Source organism: Gnatocerus cornutus, chromosome 2 (genome assembly GCF_029298725.1).
Source record: "Gnatocerus cornutus isolate USDA-ARS CGAHR chromosome 2, icGnaCorn1.1, whole genome shotgun sequence".
Taxonomy (NCBI): Eukaryota; Metazoa; Arthropoda; class Insecta; order Coleoptera; family Tenebrionidae; genus Gnatocerus; species Gnatocerus cornutus.
Window position 1 is genome coordinate 5,553,200 of NC_142234.1, and position 25,512 is coordinate 5,578,711.

General features: G+C 33.2%; 1 protein-coding gene across 9 annotated transcripts in view; it reads left to right on the forward strand.

Moving 5' to 3' along the window:
- Sh (Potassium voltage-gated channel protein Shaker) overlaps window positions 1-25,512 on the forward strand; it is a 220,172-nt gene that overhangs the window by 165,074 nt on the left and 29,586 nt on the right. Inside the window, exon 2 of one of the 9 annotated variants that reach the window (XM_088050408.1) lies at window positions 3,278-3,554. The exons of 7 other annotated variants lie outside the window; for them this stretch is intronic. In XM_088050408.1, coding sequence (XP_087906534.1) covers window positions 3,502-3,554 — 53 coding nt within the window. In that variant the 5' untranslated portion in view covers window positions 3,278-3,501. The remainder of the gene's footprint in view (window positions 1-3,277; window positions 3,555-25,512) is intronic. One more of the 9 variants, XM_088050409.1, reaches the window with a different exon arrangement.

Sequence of the window (25,512 nt, forward strand, 5' to 3'; positions counted from 1 at the left end):
TTTATTTGGAGATTCGTCATTCGTTTTCAACAAAATTAGTTGGTATTAAAAATTTAAACATCTAATTGAACGAATTCTTATAGAAATTGCATTATTTTACCGATAAGCACGAAAATCTGATTATAACGAACAAATCGTTTTCGCGTGTCCTTTATCACATCCGATTACAAAACATTTTATAAAACGCTGGGAAACAAATTTCATTAATGCATTAATTGAAATTTAAATGCTAGGATCAAAGCAAAAAGATTCGTATTTATCAATTGGAAAATGAAAAGGAAATAAGCTGAATGTTCTAGAAAAAGACACGAACACGTCGAAAGCGAGAAAGCGAGAGATGTATTTATCAAATATTAAAAACAACTTTTTTCAACGATTGCCAATAGCAACGTATTTTAGGGCTTTTTAACACATGTTGCTATTGACAACCAGGGAATGTTTCTTGTGATTCTCTCTTTAAAAAAATCCTGAAGACGATTTGAGTTTTATTTATAGTTTAAAAATCTCGTCCCTTTCTGCGCTTACTGGGATTTAAACTACGACTTCCATTTTTGAATTCTACAGGGCGTTCATAAATAGACGGCAAACTGTGAAAATATTTATACTCCTAAAATTAAAACAATTAAAGCCATTTTGTGATTGACTATTTGTTAATGAAAAACCTGTATAAAACACTTGTTGCTTTAATACTTCTTTAACGAACAAGTTGGGTAATAAAAGCGATACGTTTTATGCACGCTTATCAAAAGAAGTGGTTGCAAACGTATTTTGAGAAAATTAAGGAAAATAGCAAATTCCTTGGTGTTTATTAGACGCAAGTTGAAAATTAAAAATTTGGTATGATTGAAACAGCTCAGAAGTGATAGTCCAAGTGGTGGCCGCAAAAATGAACCGAGCAGTTAATGTATGATTTTTTTTCCTAATTTGTAAACTCGTTTTATCAAACTTAAAATGACTCGTTCTTTTCAGTATAAATACAGGTGTCCCAGAACGCTCGCGCTTCCTTTTAATTAGAAATTCTCTATCAAAATCTGAGTTGATTCCCGTATCGCACAATGTTCAGGCGTTTATAGTATTCAATTTACGAACATTTAAAGTTGACCGTTCCGGAGCTTCTTGGTGCAATTTTAGGAAAAATGTTCGCTGGTAACGTAGCAACAGAATGCTATCTAGCGTTTAATAGCCTGTGATTGGCCAACTTAAAGTGCTTATAACTCAAAAACTGTAAGGACCATCGTGCGATACGACGGTCTACTCAGATTTTGATGGAGAATTTCTCATTAAAAGGAAGTGCGAGCGTTCTGGGACACTCTGTATAAGTGTTTTATTAGGCCTATAAAACACGAAAACAAATAGTAGACACGAGAGCGTTAGCTCGATTTGTTTACCCTATTTTTAAGTGATTTCAGGCACTAGTACATATGAGTTTAACAATTAGAGAACACTAAAAAGCTTACCATCAACAATAAATAAAGTCTTTTGCTGGCGTTTTTCTTTATTATTAATAAAAATAAATTACGTCTTAAGAAGACAGGATATCGTCGGCGCAAGTGCAAAATGGTGTATCTAAAAATTGATTGAAGTCTTCAGCAGAGATAAAAAACTGTTTATTCTGTTTTAATATGTATTGATTTCTTTAAAATGTTTTGATTATTGCGCTGAATTTTTTGAAGTTAAACCGTTTTACAGCTCTAGACAAATGAAAATTTCACAGGTGATTTCGCAAACATTTCAATTTAGCGATTTTTTAAGATACACCATGTTGCACTTTGACGATATAAAACACTAGTGTTTTATTGACTCCATAACACGTTTCTAAACAGTAGTATTATGGGCTCATAATGAATAGGTTGTGGATAAAACAACTTTTTAAAACAGTATTAAATGTTAGTTCACACGTTTGCAAACAAACTCCGCTTTGGGTGCTCGAATGTCAGAAATCTGATTTTTCGGTTGTAATTATTTTATATTATTTTTTATTAACCCTATAAATTTACTGATTAAATTCCATACAGAATTGAATATTTAACATTCTTTTAAAAGAATATTAAGGTTTACCATGCTCAAACATTGCAAAAATGTAAAAAATATTAATTTTTAATGCACCATACTCGTCACAAGTTTGACAGCTAAACGTCAAATGCTGGAGCGGCTTGACCCGCTCCTGCGTAAGGCACCAGTACTCTTTTCGGGTTTCATTAATGAACGATTTTCAACCAAAAATCGTGCATTAATAATCCTCAATAATGAACGGTCGACGGAAATAACTATTTTAATGATGTCCTTTACCTTTACTTTAATGAAGTTCATTAAAGCACAGATTTTCATTACGATACAAGTCTGTACCCAATAGAAATGCAGATTTTGCGATTTTTGCCGTATATTAACTTGTCGTTGGCAATCTCAAATGTCAATCTGACTGAACTATCACGCTATTTAAATTTAAAGTGTTCGATAATGAAAGAGATGTCTAAAATTTGACACCACCAAGCAATACCCGAATGAGCAAAATATTAAATAAATGTTCTTAAATGGAAAAAAATGTGTCTTTTTATGGTTTGTATAGATTGAAATTTGACATCAAAATAGACATTAGTTCTAAAACTAGAGCATCTTGAAAAACCGAATCTCTATGGCATCTGAGGTATCAATTCGATTGCCTTGTGTAACTTTTGTTGAAAAAAAAATAAAATGTCTAAACATGAGTTATTAAATGTGTATGCTAATTCGAATACTAATAAGTTACATTACACACATTTCATAGAAAATTAAATTTGAAAATAATTTTTCCTTCAGTAAACGATGTAAAACCTTCAATTTGAATCTGCAACATTATAAATTGAACACAAGAGGTCAACCTGACTCATCCATAATTTAATAGATTGGACGTAAAGCGAAATTGCAGCGCTGCAAGTTAATAAAATTCCTACTATGTAGGTGTGTTTAAAACAAATAGAAATAACTTGCCATGTAAACACGATTTTTACAACAAAGCTCACATACAGAATTTGTCATGAGCTTTCTATTTCCATTTACTTTTATTACATACATTACATACATTTACATACATTTATTTCTATTTACCACTGGAATCAAACAGTGGCGAAATATAAAATCAAAGGTACAAACTGATCAACTGCGAACGAGCTTTCAGGAATTGTCTCATTATTATTTTAACACCTTAAGAGATCCTAATCTTCCACGCTAATATTGCTTAGCACGTAATCTCTCAATTATATTTAAGCCATTAATAATTTTTGTCCGAACACTCTTACAGGTCTTGAATTTATGGAGTTGTTTTCGATAGCCGCTGTAAAATCAACTAAACGATAAATTGATTAAAAGCAGAGCGAAAATGTGTTTGTGGTGATAAATTCTTCGTAATGGATAAGTGGACGGTGGTGCAAATCGTAGTGTGGTGGTGCTTCTAAAAGTGTTTCAGACGAGCATGCTCTGGAGCACTGATGGAGGGGTCCAGAAGTGTTCTTTTTGCTAACAGCGATGGCCGCTGTTGCTGGTCTCTATGGATTGGGAGATGAGGCGCGAGCTCCCAGGTAGTAATCTTTTAACCCTATGAAAATTAGAAATTGAAATACATAAATATCAATCAATATCAAATATGTTAGTTCTATTAACAGAATTGACGTTATTTAATAGCTAATTTAATGCTGCCAATATTAGATAATAAGAAGGCAAAGTGATTAATCCAAAATATGTATATCTTACATTCTCTAGATTATTTGGGAATTTTTTTGTAAATCTTTTTGAGACTGTTTTTTAGATGCTACCGCTTTTGTATCTGTGTAGTCCTTTATGTTTATTAATTTTTGCCTTATGTTTTTAACTTTCTATTTCATGATGACTTTATTCAAAAATATTATTACCTTTTTATATTCCAAGGACATCAGTTCTTTGAGCCACTAAATTTTTCATTAAACAACCCCTCATTAAATCAGAAGAAGTAATTAGTTCAATCTTCATATTATTAACAAACTACAATTTGGAATTAATTTACCGTAATTTAAAAGTTTATAAATACTTTCGCAATTAAATTAGAAATATTCAACGTAACTAGCAACTTTTTTAGTTAAGATAGTTCCTTGAACCGTGTTCTTGATCTCTTCTAAACCGTCTAGAGCTTAAATAAATGTATCTTCCATAAGAATTGTTGAACCTTTTAAGAATACTAAAGAAAATAGAGTATTAAATAATACGTTTTAATTAAGCTAACTACTTTGTGTTGAACCTTATCTTTATTTTTAATTTAAAATGCCGATTTTCAAAGTAGTACAAACGGTAATGGAGTATGTTTCATTACTTGTTGCAGAATAGCCACTAGTGGAGCATCTCGTGGAAGTCAAGCAAACTACATTTAGTATCGATTTGCATAGTTACCGTCTAAAGTTTTGCCACCAAATATCAGTAAAACTCTCAGTCAAATGTCAATTTAAAAGTATAGTCTACTATAACTTATTTTTCCTGTAGAGAATTTACCAATTTACAACGGAGCAATTTTAGACAGCAGGTAGTTATAAATTAGATATTTTTAGTAGATATATGTCAATTTTGATTAATAGATGACTCCACAACAAAATTTCAAGTTCATTAATAATCGCAAAATATAATATTGAAACACATTAAACTTATAACAAAATACCTGCTAATTTTCTGATTTGGTATTTTAAGAGCTACATTACAGTATTATTTTTCAACTTCTTAAAGTACTGTGTTGTGAGTTGATATTCCTCTCAATTGTTTATTAAATCCATAATAAACGACCAGCTTAACATTTGAAAATGGAAACTTTAGACACTTAAAAAAACGGTAAAATAATGCCTTCACCAAAAAATAGTATAAAACACATGTGCTATAAAACAGTTTGCCCCACTTGTCCCTTAGAAAATTTGCTTACAGTGTTAGCCAGCTATAATTGAAATGGATCTCTTAATCACTGTTAACGCGTACCCTATTTTTGGAGCGGCATTCCAACCTACTAGTTCAAGTTAACACAGTAAAACGCAATGTCAAGTGCAAGGTTTAATATGATTCTGGTTACCCTGGTTTATCTTTGGAATTCATTGCTGTCATACCGATATAGAAAATTTAGATACCTTACAAATCAACTATCTACTCCGACTGTGAAGTACCATAGTGAAGTTCCGAAATTTTCGAGTGAGTGAAGTTTGAAAATTGCAACTTCGCGAAGAGTGCATTTCTAGGTGGCAAGCACTCTACCGGTTTGTTTTTTAATTTTGAGGCACGTGCGTCAAAACACCTGTCTTATGAAACTAGTATTTTAATATAACCATTATTTGTGAAAATCAAATTGGTACAGTCGCCTCTCGATAATCAGATTTTTTCGATTATTCGAACTAAAAGCTCGATCTCATGGATAATGTCAACAAAACCTGTGAATTTACTACTCGTTGAAACGAATTTTTCTTTTAACTGTTGGAGACGAGAACAAAGAGATTGAATGGCGGAAACGTTCGATAATTTGAACAGGATGTTTTTCACGGCTCTATAATTAGAATTTTTCTAGAAAGTGTACAACAATCTTGTATTTTACCATGACTATTTGGCCAATATTTTTCATGATTGTCCTATCTTTTTATTTAAATTCTAGTTTTCTTTTTGGCTCAAACTTGTTTGGAAAAATTTTAAAAGAAAACTAATAAATTTTGCTAAATGAAACTACTCGGTGACGTCCCTTGAAATTCGAATTATTGATAGTCGACTAATAACAGGCGCATGAGGAAGGATACCATCCACCACCATATGCGTAGACAAGAGGAAATTTTACCTCAAGTTAAACTTGTGCTGCTATAACATTTACTGGTTATAATGATAAGTTTTGATTAGATATTTAACTAAAAATTTAAGGATTTCATTATTAAAAGCAACAGAAACTAAATGAAACTTAAAACTTGAGTTAATTGTTTGGACTCGACTTGATAGCACGCCACTGCTAGTCTGTGTCTGTACTATTCAAAAATGTCTGGCAATTGCATTTTTTGTAAATTATTAATATAAGAGTAATTATTATTATTGTCTCTACAAAATTCCATTTCTTCATTTCGAACGGTGTTCAACAAATGACTGTTGAAAGAACAAGAATTGCTCTATGTGAATTGTTGTAAAAAACAATTAGGAGTATTATTTGTGTGTAATGACTAATGAGCTTTATTTCATAACCTGTTATACCTATACAGGGTCCGGCAACACTTGTGTCCACCCCCAAAATCCTCTTTAATTTTAATGATAAAATTTTGAAAATTTGAATACCCCACAGTTGACAAAGCTCTAGAAGCTGACGCAAAATTTGTTTTTTATCACTGATAGTTTTGGGGTCGCGACGCCTTAAAAATGTAATTTTTAGGTAATTGAAAGGGTTTGTGATATCAACCCCTAATTTATTTTTTTTTAATATAAATATGTTAAAAATATCTCAGTTGTTATTTTAGATTTAATGCAAATTGTCTTCAAAATTTGAGAAAAAAATGCTGTTTTATCAAGTTAGTTTCCAATTTCATTACGTCAAAATTGGGAACAACGTTTACACTCAACTGTCAACATCTTGTGTCACAAATATCATGTGTCCTTTGGTTCGTTTTAGATTGTAACAAAAGTCTTACTTGGTGAAATTGTCGCTTTGTCGATGTTAATTAACGATTTCTGGTGTCCATAAAGTGCAACATGCCCGTGGTAATCAAAATTAACCTTAAATAAAAGTGAATGAAGTGACTTGTGAAATTTTGGTGTAAACGTAGTTTGCCACTGCGTCGTCATAATTTTGAAAACTAACTTGATAAAGCAAATTTTCGCAAATTTTAAACACAATTTGTATTTGATTTAAAACAAAAATTCAAATATTTTTGTTACAGTTATGTCGAAAAAAATTTGAATTCGCGAATATTTCCGCAAAAACTCAAAAATCACTAAAAATTAGACTTCTTGGGCGTCGCGACGCTAAACAAACCGTGATAAAAAACATTTTTTTGTCAGCTTCTAGAGCTTCGTCAACTGTAAGCGTATGCAAATTTTCAAAATTTTGTCTTTAAAATTAAAGACGATTTTGGGGGTGGATACAAGTGTTGCCGGACCCTGTATAGTGGAAAAAATACGCTACTTAACATACAGGGTGATTTTGAAATACACGCGGAAAAAAGCCGTTACAGCTTATTGTAAATGAAGGAAGTTTGCAGGTTTTGTTTTTTAAATTCCTGTCTAAGTTTTAAGAAAAAAATAAAAAAAATTATACCAATTTTCATGCTACGCCAATGATTAGTAAGGTTACTAAGGTTACTATGCAAAGGTACATTGTTAACGAACAAAATGCTTTACGTTGTTGTTAAGGTTATTTTTTGCATATCAGTGGCGCCGAGTAAGGTCCGGATTTTGGAGTTTTTACCTTTACCTTAAAATCAATAAAGATCACCGACAACGTCTTTTACGCATTTCCGTAAAGTCGTGTTTTTTCCGCTATTTTAAAATCACCCTGTATAATTATTAGTTGATTAAACAACTAGTGATATAATGGAGCTACATTAATAGCTATTTAACAAATAAGTTGGTTAATGAAAGCGATTAATAATTGAGATTTTAACCGGCACGAATGTAGTGAGTGCCATTAATAAGCGAGATTATTAATCCCTCATTAACCATAGAGTTAGTTACAAAACTTTTCCGGTGATTGAAAATTGAAAAATTCACTAAAAAAAAGAAAATTGGTACAAAAGTGGTTATGCAACTAAATATACAAAAACTAGAGTGCTAAAGAACTAGGACTAGAACTCTATGTGAAGTCTAAAAATCGTCGTTTTGGTTAGGTATTAGTAAACAAACAGATCCAGGGCCTTTAGAACCGCGTCTTCAGATCATTATTGAATTTATTGAATTGCGTGTGGTTGCTTATAATAAACACATTAAATCATTCATTAACAGCCCACTTTAATGCATGATTTCAGTCGACAAATCATGCATTAATGGCACCTAAAAACAAAGTATCGCCGGAAAATTATTTTTCATTATTCAATTCTATTTTTTGACATTTGACTTGTCAAAAAAAAGTGCACTTGTCAAATCGGTTGGGTTGTAAACAAATTTACATTTTTTTTGGCTTTGAGCCGTTGTAGGTAAAATAGTGTACATCACCCGTGGGCTCAGTACATTACAATACTCAAAATGTTACTACAACGCGGTCTACAACCTTGTAACAAATTCGTCACTATAGCCCACTAATAATGTAAATAACTATTATATTTCAGTGCGAATGAACTTTGAATTTGACTGAATAAACCTGAAATTCGCGAAATCAGAAATCAGTAAATACGGCGCGTACCCCAAATGTGTGTTTCTTTTGATTAAAGAAATACGTTTCATAAATAATTCCAGACGTTTGATACACTTTAATAACTTCGTTGTTTATTTTTCAGCAAAAACTCCTCGACATAATATGGTAGGGAAACATATTATGTTGTGTGTGTTTGATTTATGCAATCTTTGTTGGTTTTATTGCCATTGTTTCGCATTTGCTGTAAAGTCACCCTCTATACCTGCCAACTAATAAAGTCTAATTTAACAATTCGTGATTGTCCCACAGTTTGTGCTTTTTGAATGAAGAAGACAATGTTTTGTCATTTCAAGAGTTTGTTTTCATCACACTACGACGGAAATAAATTTGATTTCATAAAGCAACAATTGTCATTGTTCTACTTATGCTATGTGAGGGGATAATATTACTTGGAACGCAGTTGATCAATAAATTGATTCATTCGTTTACTTTGTTATTTAGGTAACCGTACAAATTATTAATAATGCGGTCTATTGTGGCGTTTCGTTTTTTAACCGCTTCTTAGTATGAATGAAACCAACAAATTTCAGTTTAGGCAGCCAAAGAATCTATTCAACGTATTATGTGATATAGAAATTTTGCTAATATAAAAATGTCATCATCATGATCTGTTTCTCATTTTATCCGACTTTGAGATTCAGAATGTTTTCATTAAAAGGACCTCTCCTTTAATAGAACTTTTCAAATTCCTGTATTTAAAGGGGTTCTCTACATTTGCTCCCTTAATATTTAGCTTCAAATTTAGGTGATTTTTCGACGAATTTTGTGGATTTCATGCACATTTTTTTCAATTTTTCCATAATTAACCGTTGGATCCTGATAAAATCAAATTTCAGTTTAGGCAGCCAAAGAATCTATTCAACGTACTATGTGATATAGAAATTTTGCTAATATTGAAATGTTATCATCATGATCTGTTTCTCATTTTATCCGTCTTTGAGATTCAGAGTGTTTTCATTAAAAGGACCTCTCCTTTAATAGAACTTTTCAAATTCCTGTATTTAAAGGGGTTCTCTACATTTGCTCCCTTCTATTTAGCTTCAAATTTAGGTGATTTTTCGACGAATTTTGTGGACTTCATGCACATTTTTTTCAATTTTTCCATAATTAACCGTTGGATCCTGATAAAATCTCATTATTTTATGCATTTTGATCTCTACTCTGCGAATACACACTGAAAAACCGGCTGAATATAGCAGAAATCGTCTTCCAGCTTCAAATTTAGGTGATTTGTTTTGCGGATTTTATGCACTTTTTACCGATTTCTCCATAAATAACCGTTATATTTTGATAAAACTTATTATTTCATGTATTTCGACCTCTACTTTGCAAATACAGGCTAAAAAACCGTCTATACAGGGTACGGCAACACTTGTGTCCACCCCCAAAATCGTCTTTAATTTTAAAGAGAAAATTTTGAAAATTTGCATACGCTCACAGTTGACAAAGCTCTAGAAGCTGACGCAAAAATTTGTTTTTTATCACTGATAGTTTTGGCGTCGCGCCGCTTTAAAAATCTAATTTTTAGGTAATTGTGAGGTTTTGTGATATCAACCCCCAAATTTAATTTATTTTCAATATAAATGTGTTAAACATATCTCAGTTGTTATTTTTGATTCAATGCAAATTGACTTCAAAATTTGAGAAAAAAATGCTGTTTTATCAAGTTAGTTTCCAATTTCATTACGTCAAAATTAGGAACTACGTTTACACCCATCTGTCAACATCTTGTGACACAAATGACATCTATCCTTAGGTACGCTTTGTATTGAAACAAAAGTCTTACTTGGTGAAATTGTCGCTTTGTCGATGTTATTAACGATTTCTGTTGTCCATAAAATGCAACATGCCCGTGTTAATCAAAATTAACTTTTATAAGAGTGGATGAAGTGACTTGTGAAATTTTGGTGTAAACGTAGTTTGCCGCTGCGCTGTCATAATTTTGAAAACTAACTTGATAAAACCACGTTTTTTTCGCAAATTTTAAACACAATTTGCATTAGATTTAAAATTAAAACAGTTATGTTGAAAAAAAGATTTAGTTTGCGAATATTTCCGCAAAAACTCAAAAATCGCTAAAAATTATACTTCTTAAGCGTCGCGACGCCAACCAAACCGTGATAAAAAACAAATTTTTGCGTCAGAAATCGTCATTTACCTTTAAATTTAGGTCATTTTTTGACGTATTTTGTCGATACAATGCACATTTCTATCGATTTCTTCATAATTAACTCTTGGATTTTGTTAAAAATTTATTATTATATGTATTTCGATCTCTACTTTGCGATTACAGGCTCAAAAACCGTTTGTATATTGCAGAAATCGTCATTTAAGGTTTATAACATAAGCTGCGTTTTAGTTATATTTGATTAATCATCGATTAATACTACTACTACTTTTTCTCTACTTTTTTTAATTCTTCATTTTTTCCTTTTTTAAACGTTTTTTTTCCTATATTTCTGGTATTCTCTCCCCACAAATTTATCAAATTTGAATAGCTATGAAAAACTCCCTTAGGAATAGTTTCTCCATTTTGAGTACCCCTGGCAACGGCTCAAAAAAATTCCCTTGGGAATTCCTGGCGTTTTCACACATTCCAGAGGGAACTGATATGAAAAAAAATCTAAAAAATTAAAAACATGATTATTGTACATAAAGTATTAATGTATAAACTTCAGTGCGACAAAATCCAAAAATGTCAGCTTTGTAACATTATTAAGTATACGCCAAGATTCCTTTTGTTGTAGAAATAGAAGAAGCAGGTCAGGGTTGTAATAAAACTGATTTATTTTTATTGCAAGTGATTTTAAATGAAACCGCTATCCATTGTGTAAACCGCTTTAATTATCCAGCAAACCTGAGCGTATAAAAATTATAACAAATATCCCAAATTGAAAATAAAAAAAAAATTCGTTTCCAAAACAAAACAGAAATCAACGTGTAATATTTTATGCTCGTTACACACAGCTTATTAAATAATTCAAGGGAGTGACTGCGGATCGATGGTCGATGACTAAGCGTCCCGCAAGAACAAAACGCTGCGTCCTGCTGTATCGACGGCCTCCTGCAACTAAATAAGCGTCGCGACGCCTCGTACCGTCTCGTCATTCCATCTGTATGCGTACCGCTATTTCCGCCATTTAATGACACTGTGCGCATGTGATACATCAACGAACACGTTTTAAACTCTACCTGAACGGTGGCGCCATCTGATGATTGCGTCGATCTCTGAATCTTCATTAGTTTGATCAATCCGGCTCCGACAGGACCCGATTTTTCTTGCCCTGTGCAATAATTTTTTGTGGCTTTCAGCAGGAACTAGATATAGGAAAAATTTCGCGCAGGGAGGGTTCGAATCCAAGATTTAGCACTGAGGTGGTGGGTTTTAATAATAGCGATGTATGGAAATTTATACAGTTCTTTGCGCTCGTTTTATTACATTTTCGTTGCACCACATTATTCCAACTATTTTGGAAACTGTCAAAATTTAATGTATAAACTTCAGACCTCTGTATTGATCTACCCCAATATTTTAGCGCAAGATTCTAACTTCTAAATTATGGACGGAGTTGCTACCACTTCTAGTCGCTCGTGTTTTCGTAGTTTTCATTTTCGGAAAGAGAACATAAAATTGCGAAGTACACAATTTTAAATATCTTTTTAAACGCCACTGACTTCTTATCAAAATGAAGTGTTTTACGTGGCGTTTGGGAGTAGTAGTTTTGGCCTCTTTTATTGCAAAAGCACACTTTTCAATTGTACACGGACCAATTTTAACCTGATTTGGCCCCGGCAGTGCGTAAAAGCTCTAGCAGTCCGGTGAAAAATCAAGCAACCTTTACCATAATAAAGATAATACACCAAAATAAAAGACAATTTGTAGTGGCGCCATCTATTAGAAAATTGGAAAAGTGCAATAGGTTAGATGTTTTATCCATACAAGTCTCGCACTGTAAGGATTTTTTGGCCTCTTGAATTGTAAATCTGCAGCAGTGCGGCAAATTAGTCGGATTACACTGGCCGGTCAGGGGCATTTAAAGGAAAAGCAACCTTTACCACAACAAAGATTTTACACCAAAATAATAATTACACAAGTTGTTTCGTTAATTAATTTGATTTTTCCATCTTAAAAATTAAAATAAAAGTGAGTTTTATTAGTGGAGCCATCAATTAGAAGATTTAAAATTTAGTTTTTATTTGAAAAACAAACATTTCTAAAATCTGTCTCCAACTTTTAACAATATTGAATAAATATGTCCACAACAAATAACCAGTTTACAAATTGATTTTTGAAAATTTCAAAAAACTTGGTTTCTTAAATGAAAAATTTGTACACACTTTTCCATTCCAATAATTTTGACATCGTGAAAAAAATCGAGAAATTTGTGTAAAAACGTCTGAAAAGGGTTGACAACAAATTTTTAAAATTAACAACAACAGTAGCAACAATAGAACAACAACGATAGCTTTGCAAACCAAAACTTTCAATTTAAATTATTGGGTGCACAATTTAGCAATATTGCCAATTCTCGTTAATTTGTTTTGGTTCTGCTGCAAAAATAGAGAATTTTTTTAAACATGTTTTTCGGATTCTAGAGGCTTCTTTTCCATTATTTATAATTTAACACATTAAACAACAAGATTAGGATACTAATCAACACAAATTTCAAAGTTATAAAACAATTAATAACTGATTTGCAATACAATTTATGCAAAATCACAATTTTGAATATTTTAAATCTCGTTCTTCATAGGCGAACAGTATTTCTAACAGAATTTTAGATTTTTAGTCATCGTTAACTGTCCCACACTGATTTATGACTTTTTTATTAGAACGATTAGGTAAGGATGACTCACTCGGTATACAGATTGGTCCACCTTAGACTTTCTAGCCTAATATTGTTGTTATTTGGAAACGAATTATAATAATTTAATTTGACATTACTTCAATTAATTTCAACGGTTTAGTTTAGTCGATTTTGCCATTAAAAACAGTTATGTTCTTTCACCATTTAGTGACCCAGCTTTTTGACAAAATTAGGAATGACAACTGCGAATTATTTTGCAGTTTTTGGAAATGTTGTCTTAGTTTTTGGTCTTTTTCTTGGAAACTGGACCTGCTAGACGGTTGATTTTCTGCGGACGCCTGTTATTATTGTTGCTTTATAAGCTAAGATTAATTTTAAATGATTTAAGTTTTAATAAAGACAAATAAAATTAATCTTATTAAGAAAAGCGTGTCGTCTACAATGCCAAATCAATGACTACCCCTTCAGTTATCTTGATTTTTAATTTTATTAAATTCCGTTCATAAATAAAATAAGATATTGAACATAAAGGTCATAAATGGGCCACCGCGTATATGTAGGCAGATAATTTTTATTGTAAAAATTATTATAAAAAATTGCAGTTATCGATTCTTCAAAAGCAATATCTGCATGGTCACTTTTCCATCATTCAACGAAGCTTGAAGAAATTTCATCTAATACATCAAACCTATCATAATATGTGGAGGTAATTAGATCTCGTCCCCGTGCAGCCTGGATAATTTATTATCTGTCGCCTAACACATTTAGTTATTTTTAGCCACCCTGACCCTATCCGCCATGTCAAAATCAGTATAATTTCTCCTTTCCCAAACCTTCACTGTCAATAACTGTCCCTAATTCATCGTGGCGTCTATTTTTACGACTCGTTTGATCAGAAGCGCTTCCGCCAAAAATAAAGTCCATGGCGTATGTTTGAAGTTCGACCTTGACACTGCATGCCAGAAGTTTCCTTTAGAACTTCCTGATTCAGTGTCGTTTTCCTCTTATGCAAATCGTCGGCGTGAGTTGTATTCCTGCAGCGAGTATCGGCATTAAATTGAAGTGGTTAGGTTAGGCCATCCGCTCGATGCCTCTTCTTACACGGGGAGAGATGAGAGATTGTGCGCCGTCTCTTCGTCGGCTGTTGCGGTTGTCGGTCCAAGATCAGCTGTAGCAGTGCGGGGGTTTGTTATTGATCGTTTCTGCAGCGCTCTCGCGCGACGCTTTCCTCCTCTCCTGATCAATGATCACTCTGTCCCCTCCCCTCTGCTTTTCGCCGTCGCAGTGCTACCAACCTGGTGACACGAAATTTCCCAAAGTGCCATGTGGAGCGACGCACTAGCACGCGGCGCGGCGCCAAACAAATTATTTACACTCGCAAAATTAAGGGACGTTTTAAAGTTTTTTCAATCAATGCACTCAAAAACTATTACTTAGTCCTGAAGATGGAATTTGCCTGGCGCCTCCACCAATTTTGATACCAGCTAGAGGGTTTTTTGGGTTTTCTCGAAAAGTTATCAAAATAGGTCCACTGACTTTTGCCTGGCGCATCCACCATTTTGAAATAAAAATTGGAAATATTCTCTTGGCTAAGAATACGTTCATTTTTAGTGATATATTTTGGGTGTGGGTTGCCAACTTTTTATATGAATGGTATACACAGAGTGATCAATTGAATTATCGTGTGTCTGAGCTTGATGTTTTAATGTCAAATAATTGACAGGTTTTAATAAATGACAGATATCATTACCTATACATACGTTTACAAAGTAACAGCAAATTAGATGGGTAATTCATTTTATCGCTCTGCAGTTTTCGAGTTATATACTTGCAACTTTTTAAATTCTCTGTTTCACTTCACTTTTAGAGAATTTAAGTCAAAGGTCTAAGAGAATTTAAAATATAGCACCCACCTATACCTGCGAAATTAGGAATTTCAATAGATCTAAAATAGCCAAAGAAATTTGCGAAATCTATAGAACTTCATTAATTAGAAAACATAATGACTTTTAGAGCAGTTAAACTCTTACAAAATTGAAAGAATTTTAATTTGAAACAATTCAGAGATAACTAATTTGTCAGTTTCGGAAGTTGTGCTGTCAATCTAGATAAGCAAAAAGCAAAAATGAAGTTCTAACAAAAACTATTTTGCCGACAAATAATAATTTTTGAAGAAAGTTTGGGAAATAAATAATTTTTGATTTATTTTCTCCTTATCAGTTTGGAATTTCCAAACATTCTGCATTATCACATTTTTTAATTAAGTAGAGTCTATATCTTACGATTTTATGTTGATGGTCATCTTTTGTAAAAAATTGGAAAAAAAAATGAATAATATGAACTGAAGATTTGTGCTAACTGAAATTGAAAAAGCTTTTGCAGGAAAAATAAGAATACAATGAAGTAAAAATTAATGAACAAATGGAAATTGACAAAAATTCTGTTAATACCCGGAGAACATAAGAATTAACAAAATTTTCAAAAATTATTGTTGACTGCTTTTTGAAATGTTTGGTTCGCATAGTTTACATTTGTTGGCAGTAATCGACATCGTAACTACAGTCATTAAAAACATTTTTAATTTACATGTCCTTGAATCTATTAATAGCCATTCAAAATTTCGAATATTTAATTTGGTAAAAACATTATTTGTAATTTTATTGGTTTCGATCTATTAAAAGCCATTTTACATACTAAAAATAGGCTGATGGCATAACCTCATCATATTAACATGTTATCACAATTTTACGTGTTGATTTGTCCAATTTACAAAATGTCATTTTGACGCTTGAACATTTTATTTAAAAAAATCTCTAAATTGGCAAAATTCGATAAAATCTTGAACACATTTTAGATGCAATGTAAGTTATCAGGTTATCACATGTTTTAGATGCCTTAAAATCGTCGCTTTGCTCGGATTTTAAGCTACTTTATATGATTATGACATTACAGCATTGGTATGTAAATATACAGGGTGGTTTTGAAATAGTAGCGGAAAAAATAACGGTTTTACGGTAATACGTGTTCGGTGATTTTTATTAATTTTAAGATAAAGGTAAGAATTCCAAAATCACAATTTTAACAACAACGCAGAGCATTTTGTTCGTTAATAATGTACTTATGCATAGTAACCATAGTAATTAATGGCGTAGCATGAAAATTGGAATCAATTTCTTTTATTTTTTTCTTAAAACTGAGACAGCAATTTAAAAATACGAAACCTGCAAACTTCGTTCATTGACAAAAAGCTGTAATAGTTTTTTTTTCGCCTCTATTTCAAAATCACCCTGTATTGTTTTATCTCTAAATCTCTCATCTACAAATGATAAAGTGAATTCGTATTTTATCGATTAGGTAGTTTTAGACATGTCATGAATAATTTTTTGAAAATTTATTTCTGTCCCGGCTACTGTCCTATTACATTTTTAATTTTCTAAAGGTAAGGGACCAAAAAATTGAAATACTATTTATTTGTCATAATTATTTGGACGCTACTTAAGATTACATTTTTCATTTAGTCAAAGAAAGCTTTTCAGATTTTATGAAAATTTTTAAACACAATGAAAATTTAAATTTGTTAATGCGAGCAACTTTAAAAAACGACGTTATGCTAAAAAAGAAATGGAAAACTGCACATAAAACTAAGAAAAATAAACCGTAAATTATAGCAAATAAAACAAACATAGCAAGTACTCACTACACTCATTCGTAAATTTTTACAGGAAATACATCTCAAATTTTGTTTTACTGCTATAATTTTCGGTTGGAAATGTTGGTTATTTGGTTAGAAAATTATGTTATTAACATCCATTTGCTATATACAGGTGTCCCAGAACGCACACACTTCCTTTTAACAGAAAATTCTCCTTGAAAATCTGAGTTGATTTTCGTATTGCACAATCTTCAGCCTCGTACGGTTTTTGAGTTATAAGCACTTTTAGTTGGCCAATCACAGTCCACAAATCGCTAGATAGCATTCTGATGCATGAAGATGCGCCGTCAGTGGTCAACTTTAAATGCTTGTATGCAATAGTGCATATCTATTTATTACAGTTACAGTGTAGTCCGTTTGTAATGCCGGCGAATCACAAGTTGTGGACAATAAGTGGTTGTTCTAAAACTTCAGAGTCATAATAAACGAATTCTTCTGTATCTAGACACAAATAACTTTTAATTTAATAGTTGGTAACATTGCTGATGAAGTGTTACATAAGTAGTCAGGTTTCTTACTTTTATGCTGAACTGTAAATGCCATTTCATTTCAAATTGGTTCTGGTAAAAACGGAATCATAAAATTAGTTAGAACGTAATGCATCATTAACCTTTAAAAAGTTAGCAACCGAATAAACTCCAACTTTCTCGTGTGAAAGTGACGTAGCCCCAACTCGATGAAGGCTGCAAATTTTTTTTAAAGGTAGATTTGATTTTTAGCACAATCTGTTTTTATAAAAAATGGAGATTTAAGAGTCGGTGCGGAATTTTGCAGGAAAAATTTCCTGCCCCCCTCCGTGGGTTTTCGTTTCATGCCGCGCAGTTGCTTTGATGGCGGAGTTTTGGGTAGGTTATGTACTCTATCGAAAGTGAGCTATTTTTCGTTTGTTTATGTGTGAATTTAAGAAAAGTTATCTCCGCCATCGGCAGCGCCGCGTAAACCTCAAGTATGTTCGCGTTGGTGCAAAGACGTAGAAAGTGAAACCGGCGATTTTCGACATTCCCTCGTTGTTACCGAAACAGTGTCCGCCGTGGGGTCCTTTTTCCACGTCGGCAGGTTGGCAGCAGTGCGCCTCCGACGCCAGCCGATCACAAGCGACGGCGTCCGACAGCGTCGGCCGGGCGCAGTCTGTGTGTGATCGCGGCCGAGTGAGAGTGTAGCCCCACAAGTCCGGCATGGGGCTCGAGGGGGGAGACGCGGCTCCCCTCTCGTGATCCGCCAACATTTCCCGCTTCGAATTGGTGGAGAAATGGGGGCTGACCCCTGTCCTCAAGCCGAGGCAGGACCCACGGCCCCCCGAAGGTGCCAGGTATGACGCGGCCACTCCCGCCTCCACTCCTTGCGGATGCTGCGTCCGCGGGAGCGGCCCTCCAGGTGCCATCGCCGCAGGGCCGTTCTCGCCACCGTCTGCCGCATGCACCATTCCGCCGCCCATTCTTAACCTTACTCTCCTTCGGTTATTTGTGCACGAACTCTTCACTGGCGGCTATGTTTAGCAGCGGTGTTTTCGCTCGACGTAACCCAATTCATCGACAGATCAAACACTTGTCGATGCGGTGCCTTCACCATCAGACTCTGCTGCCGATCGAACGCTGATACGCTGCACCAGGGATCCCGCATTTCCACGATTGTTTATTGCAAATTTTAGGGCGACGGCCTTCGGTATTGATCGCCGACATTAGACCATCCACGTGGGTAAGACCACGTGCACTTGTTTCTTGCACACTCAAGTCTGTCAACTTGACGATGTCATTAGTGACCCACGACATTTCCTAAAACTTATCCGCAGCGATGCCGCAGCTGACTTTTCAATTTTACCCAAATGTCGGACAGATCCGCAGTGCTGCTGCTTACCCCGGAAACTATTGTAAACTGCAAGTTTAAAATAAGACCAAAACATTCTAATTTTGGTACAATTTTGACTCCACCACTACTTAAAATCATGAAAAATTTCTAGTCAAGCGACTGAAAGCACTTTGTTCTTTGAAATATTAATTCAGCACCATCACTGCTGTTTCCATTGTAAAATTTCTTAAAAATGTGTTTCAAATACTATTAATTAATTAAATTACTATGTTCTCATCACTTCAGAGTCATAGATTTATTTGTAAAGTTACTTTTCTAGATGATTTTAAGAAGATCAACACCCAAATTACATGTGCTAAAATTAATCTTTAAGTTAGATTAAATATTTAACATCATGTTAAGGTGACATGTGACCGGTTTTCCGCCAATCAAATGTCAGCAGTCTTAAATTAATTAAAAAATTAACTTAATTTCAATTAAATTATTGCGTAAGCGGCTTTTAGAGTTGGGCGATCAGGTTTTTTACTTTTTTTAATGTATTCTGCAGTGAAAATGTGCTCACTGTTAGATACTTGGAACTGCAAAAGTAGAAAGGCATTCTTGGCTTCAAAAGCGAATCAAATACAGATTAAACATTTTTATGATATACCTATGTATAATAAAGCAAACAAAATTAGAAAAACCATAATAGAGAAAAATTAAAATTTCTTTCTAAGACAAAACAGCTCACCGCCGAAAAATTTGTTTGGCATATAAAACAGTAAAAATCGTTTCTTTCAAGTCCCTAAATTTATTCCACGTCTTAAGGTTCTTAAAGTTCGACGTTTTGACCTGTTAAAATCTGATATTTATTAGTTTTTAGGTTGCTGCCTAGTTTAAGTGGATTATTGAGGTTTTTACGTTTTCAGGTTCTAAAATTTTCAAGTTTCAGGCTTGAGACTAAATATTTTTCACAGATTGCTCGATTTATATTTTTTCTCGACAAATATTTTGTGCGTATAAAATTTCAGTTTGTTTTAGTCTCATATTCTCAATTTTCTAATAAAGTCCGGCAAACTAAAATTATTTGCTTATTTTCTTTGTCTCTGGTAAATATTCTAAAGTTTATAAGTTATTTATGTGTCAGTTCTTTGAGATTCTATAAATTTAATCCACTTTTAATAAAATGCTGAACATTATTTGTGCATATCCAACCCAAAATAGTAGATTTCTCTACGTGTGAGGTAATTTGAATTTTAATCACGGATGGACTGTTCATCCATCCACGGGCGATTTCAATACAAATTATGTCATAAGTGCTGTATTCGATTTTTTCCAATTTTACAAAACTTAAGTTAATAATCACACCGAGAGGACATCTTACTTAGACATGTCAAATTCACTTCTTATCATTGTTTTGTAGCTTCGAAAATTAACTTTTTTGCATTTTTGATCGTAATGGCTGTAATGAAAATCGTAGTACTTTACAGCATAGCAATATATTAAAAGTACTGTAACAAATTACAACCTAATTTTAAATGCTAGAATTTATTATTTCAAGTTGTGAAAGTTAAAAACACAATTATTGAAATTTGAAAAATTCATGGAACTAAATCTGGAGGTGAATTTGCTAGTTCTAGTTGTGTTTCCATTTTCCTCTAGAAGACGCGACGACGAAGACGGTGATGATGACTGAATTTTCAGTTGCTTTGTTGATTCCTTTTGAGTTTTTTAAAATACCATTTTGGAAATTAAAAAAGTTATCATTAAAAAAGTGTTCTTAAAACAGTACCTAGATTTTTCTACATCTACACGTATCTTACCTTGTCGAAGAAGAATACTCTACTGGGTGTACCTTTTCTCGGAACTTTCCTTTGACTTGCTGGGCAATAAAATTGCAGTGACTTCATTTGCAGCGCTCACATTTTCTGCTGCGATGTTTTCCGACGAACTTGAACTCATTTTTTCTATACCGTCGTTTTACACAGTTTTTTGTTGGACCTTTTTTTCAAACAAATATGGTTGCTATGGTACTAAGAAATTCTACCTACTTTCTTAAAATAGCGAAATTTAAAGATTCAAGGGGTTTGAAACCTTTATTTAATTATCAAAAATGCGAAAAATAGTATACAAAACTAATTACAAAAGTGATTTTCCTGCACTCGGTTAGTAAAATGTAACTTTTCTGAACTTTTTGTATTCTGATTTGTATTCTTTCACTGAAATTCTCGGTTACATTTAGATCTAGACAATCTAAGGAGTCTCAAAAATTTACAATCTTAGAAACCTTAAAAGTTAAGAAACTTTAAATAAGTTTACAAGTTTTAGACTAATTTGATATTGTTATGTGTACTTTTTCTTTACTCAATTTAAATAATTGTCTTATTTCATAATAATTAATTAGATTTTAACGTTTTTAAATATCAAGTTTTGGGCAATTTAGGAATCCAGGAACCTGTTCATCTGAAAACCTCAAAATCTAGAAACATAAAAACTCAGCCCCTAAATCTGAGAACCTAAAAGAAACTTGAAACGTAGTTTGTTTGCTCTTTATTTGTGTAATTTAGCAGCATTAATAAGCATGTTAAATATGACAGTAACTTCCAGTTTTTATGTTGTAGAATTACAATTGACCAAATTGGATCTTCTAATAAAATAAAAATTTTTGGTATTTACAAAAATTAAACTTTTTAAAAATCTTCAATTTTGTTCTAAAATTTTGCAATTTGACACTTTACAAACGAACCAAAGTTAGAATTTTTCCAAAATTTCAATGCAATGGTCTTAAAACTACACGAACGGCAGATTTTAATAACTCAAACAATTTTTTTTGAGTCAAGCGCCAACTTGAAAATGCACTTTTCTTAAATTTGTCTCTTGCCCTTCAATTTTGTAATTTGGTGGGATGAAAGACAATAATCTCGTCGCGTCTTATTATTAGAAACCACAACTAGAGCTTGTAATATAAAACTCTGCAAATAATTAGAATTGACAAGTAGTGTAACTGTTTTGTGAATTAATATTAATTTGACAAGTTCATAAGCATTAATTCTGATAAAATTCTAGTTTATTTTGTTCTAACGTTTTTAAATTGGTTCAAGAAACTATTGTTCTAGTCGAAATTCTGATTTACTATGCAACATTTTTCTATTCTGTTAATTTTTCTCAAAATAGTCGGGCTAGCAATGTCCAGACATTAGAAAACGAAACAACTCTTGCAAATTGCAAATCTTGAGATGTGACACAAGAACCGTCAAATTTACGTGTTGAGTAAATGGGGCCTGCCGTTCGTTAACTCGACTAATTCAAATGGTCTTTTGTTCATGTGATCGAAGTTAAACCGAAGATACGAAATTTCTACATAAAAGGATGAAAGTTTGGGATCTCCTGAGAACCTTGCGAATTTAAGGTTGTAAATAACTATAATTAGAAAAATTTTAAAAATCGAGAAAATTATTATACCTACTTAGTAGCCTAAACTTGAAGATCAACATCTTGAAAAAAATAATTTTTAAATCTAAGAATCTGGGACCCAAAGAGAATTTGACCATCTGAAGATCTAAGAACTTGATAAAAACATGTGAGGAAGTTTCTTTGTTGTAATCCAAATTTTAGTAGTTTTTTCTTGTTTTATTTCTGACTGATTATTCTGATTAAAAAGCATTAGATTTATCATATTTTTTACTTTCGTGGACCTTAAACTCTGTTCCCAAACCTTTTTTCGTTCTTCAAAAATTCACGTCAAAATAGCACTTTAGAGAACAAATACTAATTGTAGTGCCTCAACCAAATTCCTGTGAATACGATTTGAGCACTATCGTAAAATTTATGTGGACAATAATGAAAACGCATTGTAAATTTCACGGTGCACGGTTTTGGCACTTGAAGCGAACTAAATTAGCGGTTATGATCAAAAGTGGTTGTCTTCAAGGCTTCGAATTATGCATGAAAGTTCCAGTTACTCCTTAAACTATAAACAACGTTGTTAAACAATTTACAATAATAATAGCACCAAAAGCTGGTGCCAACAGTCATGATTTTGTTAAAAAAACTTGTAATTTCTTTCCAGATTGGACAACAACGAAAGATTAAATTAAATTAAAGCGATATCGTACATTTTAGAGAGAAATTTTCTCTGTCTCTGCTCATTGCAGCACAAAAATGAGAAACTATTTAATAGCACGTGGCTAAAATAAAAGTATAGGGAGCTTCGTCGTCCGACACAAGGGTTGCATTTTTATAACAGAAAATAGAACCGCTCCAGAACTCTGTTTGGTTTGGAAATTATGTAACCGCTTTAGGGCAACAACGTTAACATGTTGTAGATATGTTAGCGAGTAAATATAGAAACTTCTACCTGGTTCTAAATGGAGATTTCTTTTCTCGACAGCTTTTCAATCCCATGTTGTTCCTGCAGCGGAAGGTTTTCATTATCGTAAAGGTCACTCGGACTAATTAAACCAATTTGGATTATTTTGCCGCGACGAAAAGGAGGAAACGCCACTGTATCGATTCGCTCAAATCAGTCTCGCCTAACAATAAAACGGATTTAATTCCACTTAGAATTATTGCCTCGAATGAATCTTCGTTCAAACCCATAAAGATGGCAAGGGGTATTAATAATGACGCTTCTCCAAATCGAAAATATTGAATCCAAGATAAATAAACCGGCGCTAATATTGAATTATTGCGGAAAATTAAGAACATTGTGACGTGATTGTAAAAATACATGGACAGGAACACTGCTTGACTTATTTTTGATAAATGATTTCTTTTGCTTTGTAAACATTTACGTTATAAAAGTTATTTATGGAAGCACTTTATCCCGTTCGTACATTTCTAGATCAACAAGAAGTGAATTTTACTGACCACAAGAGCTGCTAATATTCAACGCGACGATTATTTTCCCGTTCTGGCAGCGATTGACGATTGCCGGTTCTTGTTAAAATCGCATTTTTGCAAGTCTTATCAACGTCACCGCCGCCGACTTTCCTGTACAGGCATTTTCTGCGGTTCATAATTTCCCCCTTTGCTGATTTATCTGCACCATCGACGATATACTCAACATAGTCGAGTTGGAAAAGGAAATTAGTACCTAAACTTTATCAACACTCTCGCAATAAATAATCGAAAGCTGGATTTTTAGCTCACGATAATTCGATTCGGAAACAACGTCGTGAAAAATCGACGAAAACCAAGGGAAAGTAATGGCTTCCAAAGGTCGACTTCCACAGATAAGACAACGCATAGTCACGGAAGTATTTCGGAATTCGTGCTGCGACTGTGGGGAATAAGAAACTACCTCAAGTTCATTAGTTCTGCTCCGGGAATAAACAAATTTCCAGCGATAATAAACTCGCAGCTTTCAAATAAATCAATGCTCATAGTTTTGCCGCAAGAATAATATTTACAACGAAGCTTTTATTTTGACTCCACGCTGTCTGCAGTCGAGCATGTGACAAACAAGACCGCGACCGTCGTAATTATTGTGAAACCTCTCCTGCGGATGCAGGAGCGAAATTCGATGCAGTTCGCCCATACCGGCATCTGCAAAGCGACCTACATTCCGACTGACGTCACTACTTCGGGGTGAAGAGGGGTGGATTGCTGGCAGGCCAACAACACCTCTCTGACGTCACCGTTATCAACCCCCAGCAATAAAACGCATCCATCTACGCAGCGGTTCTTGACGTGATTTGCGTAATTCGGGTTGAGATTAGATGTTTAAAAGGCGGAATAATTATTAATTGAAATTTCCTGGATGACCGGAAACTGGTAGTTTTGCGGGAAATTATTTTAATCACAGCAAATTATACATAAAAAGCATTTACAACTAAACTACTAGCTAACGCAAACGATAATCAATATCAGTCATTTCACTGCTGCTTACAATCTGCATGACATTTTTTTATTAAGGTGTGATATCAATAAACATTACATAATTAAACAAATACAGGTTGTCATTAAACAAAAATGTTATTGAAATTGGAGTTATTTAAATGTTCTTTCCCTATTTTTAACTTTTCTTTAATATTAATATTTTATTCTTCATTTTTAGTTTTACATTTTCAGTTTTTTTTAATAAACGTCAAGAAAGAAAAGCTTCCAAATTTCAATATTTTGACATTAAACCTAAGAAAATTTTTCAGTTTTGCTTCAACCTGAATAAAAAAAATTCTAAAATGCAGGGTGTCCCAGAACTCGTGACCCAGAGAAAAAAGGCTTATGCAGGCAACAATTCTGAAAAAAAATTTCGGGACAAACGTTTTTTATCTCAAAAAATAATCAAGCTAAGACGAAAAAATGGTAGCCAATCCCGATGCAGAACAGGATTTGAAAATCGGTAACTATGGACACATACTATCATTCATTGGTCAGATGAAAATTACACTCTCGTTGCCTAGGATATTTTACTTCATCTATAGAATAAGCTTCCGGGATTGGTGGTTAATTTTTTATATTTTCTCGAATACTATTAAACCTAATCAATTTTTGTTTTAAAATTTACCATCTTTATTCCTGTTGGCACCCTCCCTTACTTTATGGGTCATGAGTTCTGGGACACCTGTATATGTTTCTTAAGGTACATAATTTCTATTTGACGCAGTAAATAAGCATGTTGTCGGATTAAGTTGCTTTTTACGGAGGTCGACAAATCTTTATTTTTTACATAACGGGTGTTCAATTGAAAATCATTAAGTTCTTATATCAAAAATTCAACGCCAACTTGATAAATCTTTCATTTAAATACCCGGTATTAGTTTGGCGTCAAATCTAAGATTTGAAACTTTGAGGAATGAAACCTCTTTATAAAATTAAATACGGAAATGGACATATTTTTACTCTTAAAACTT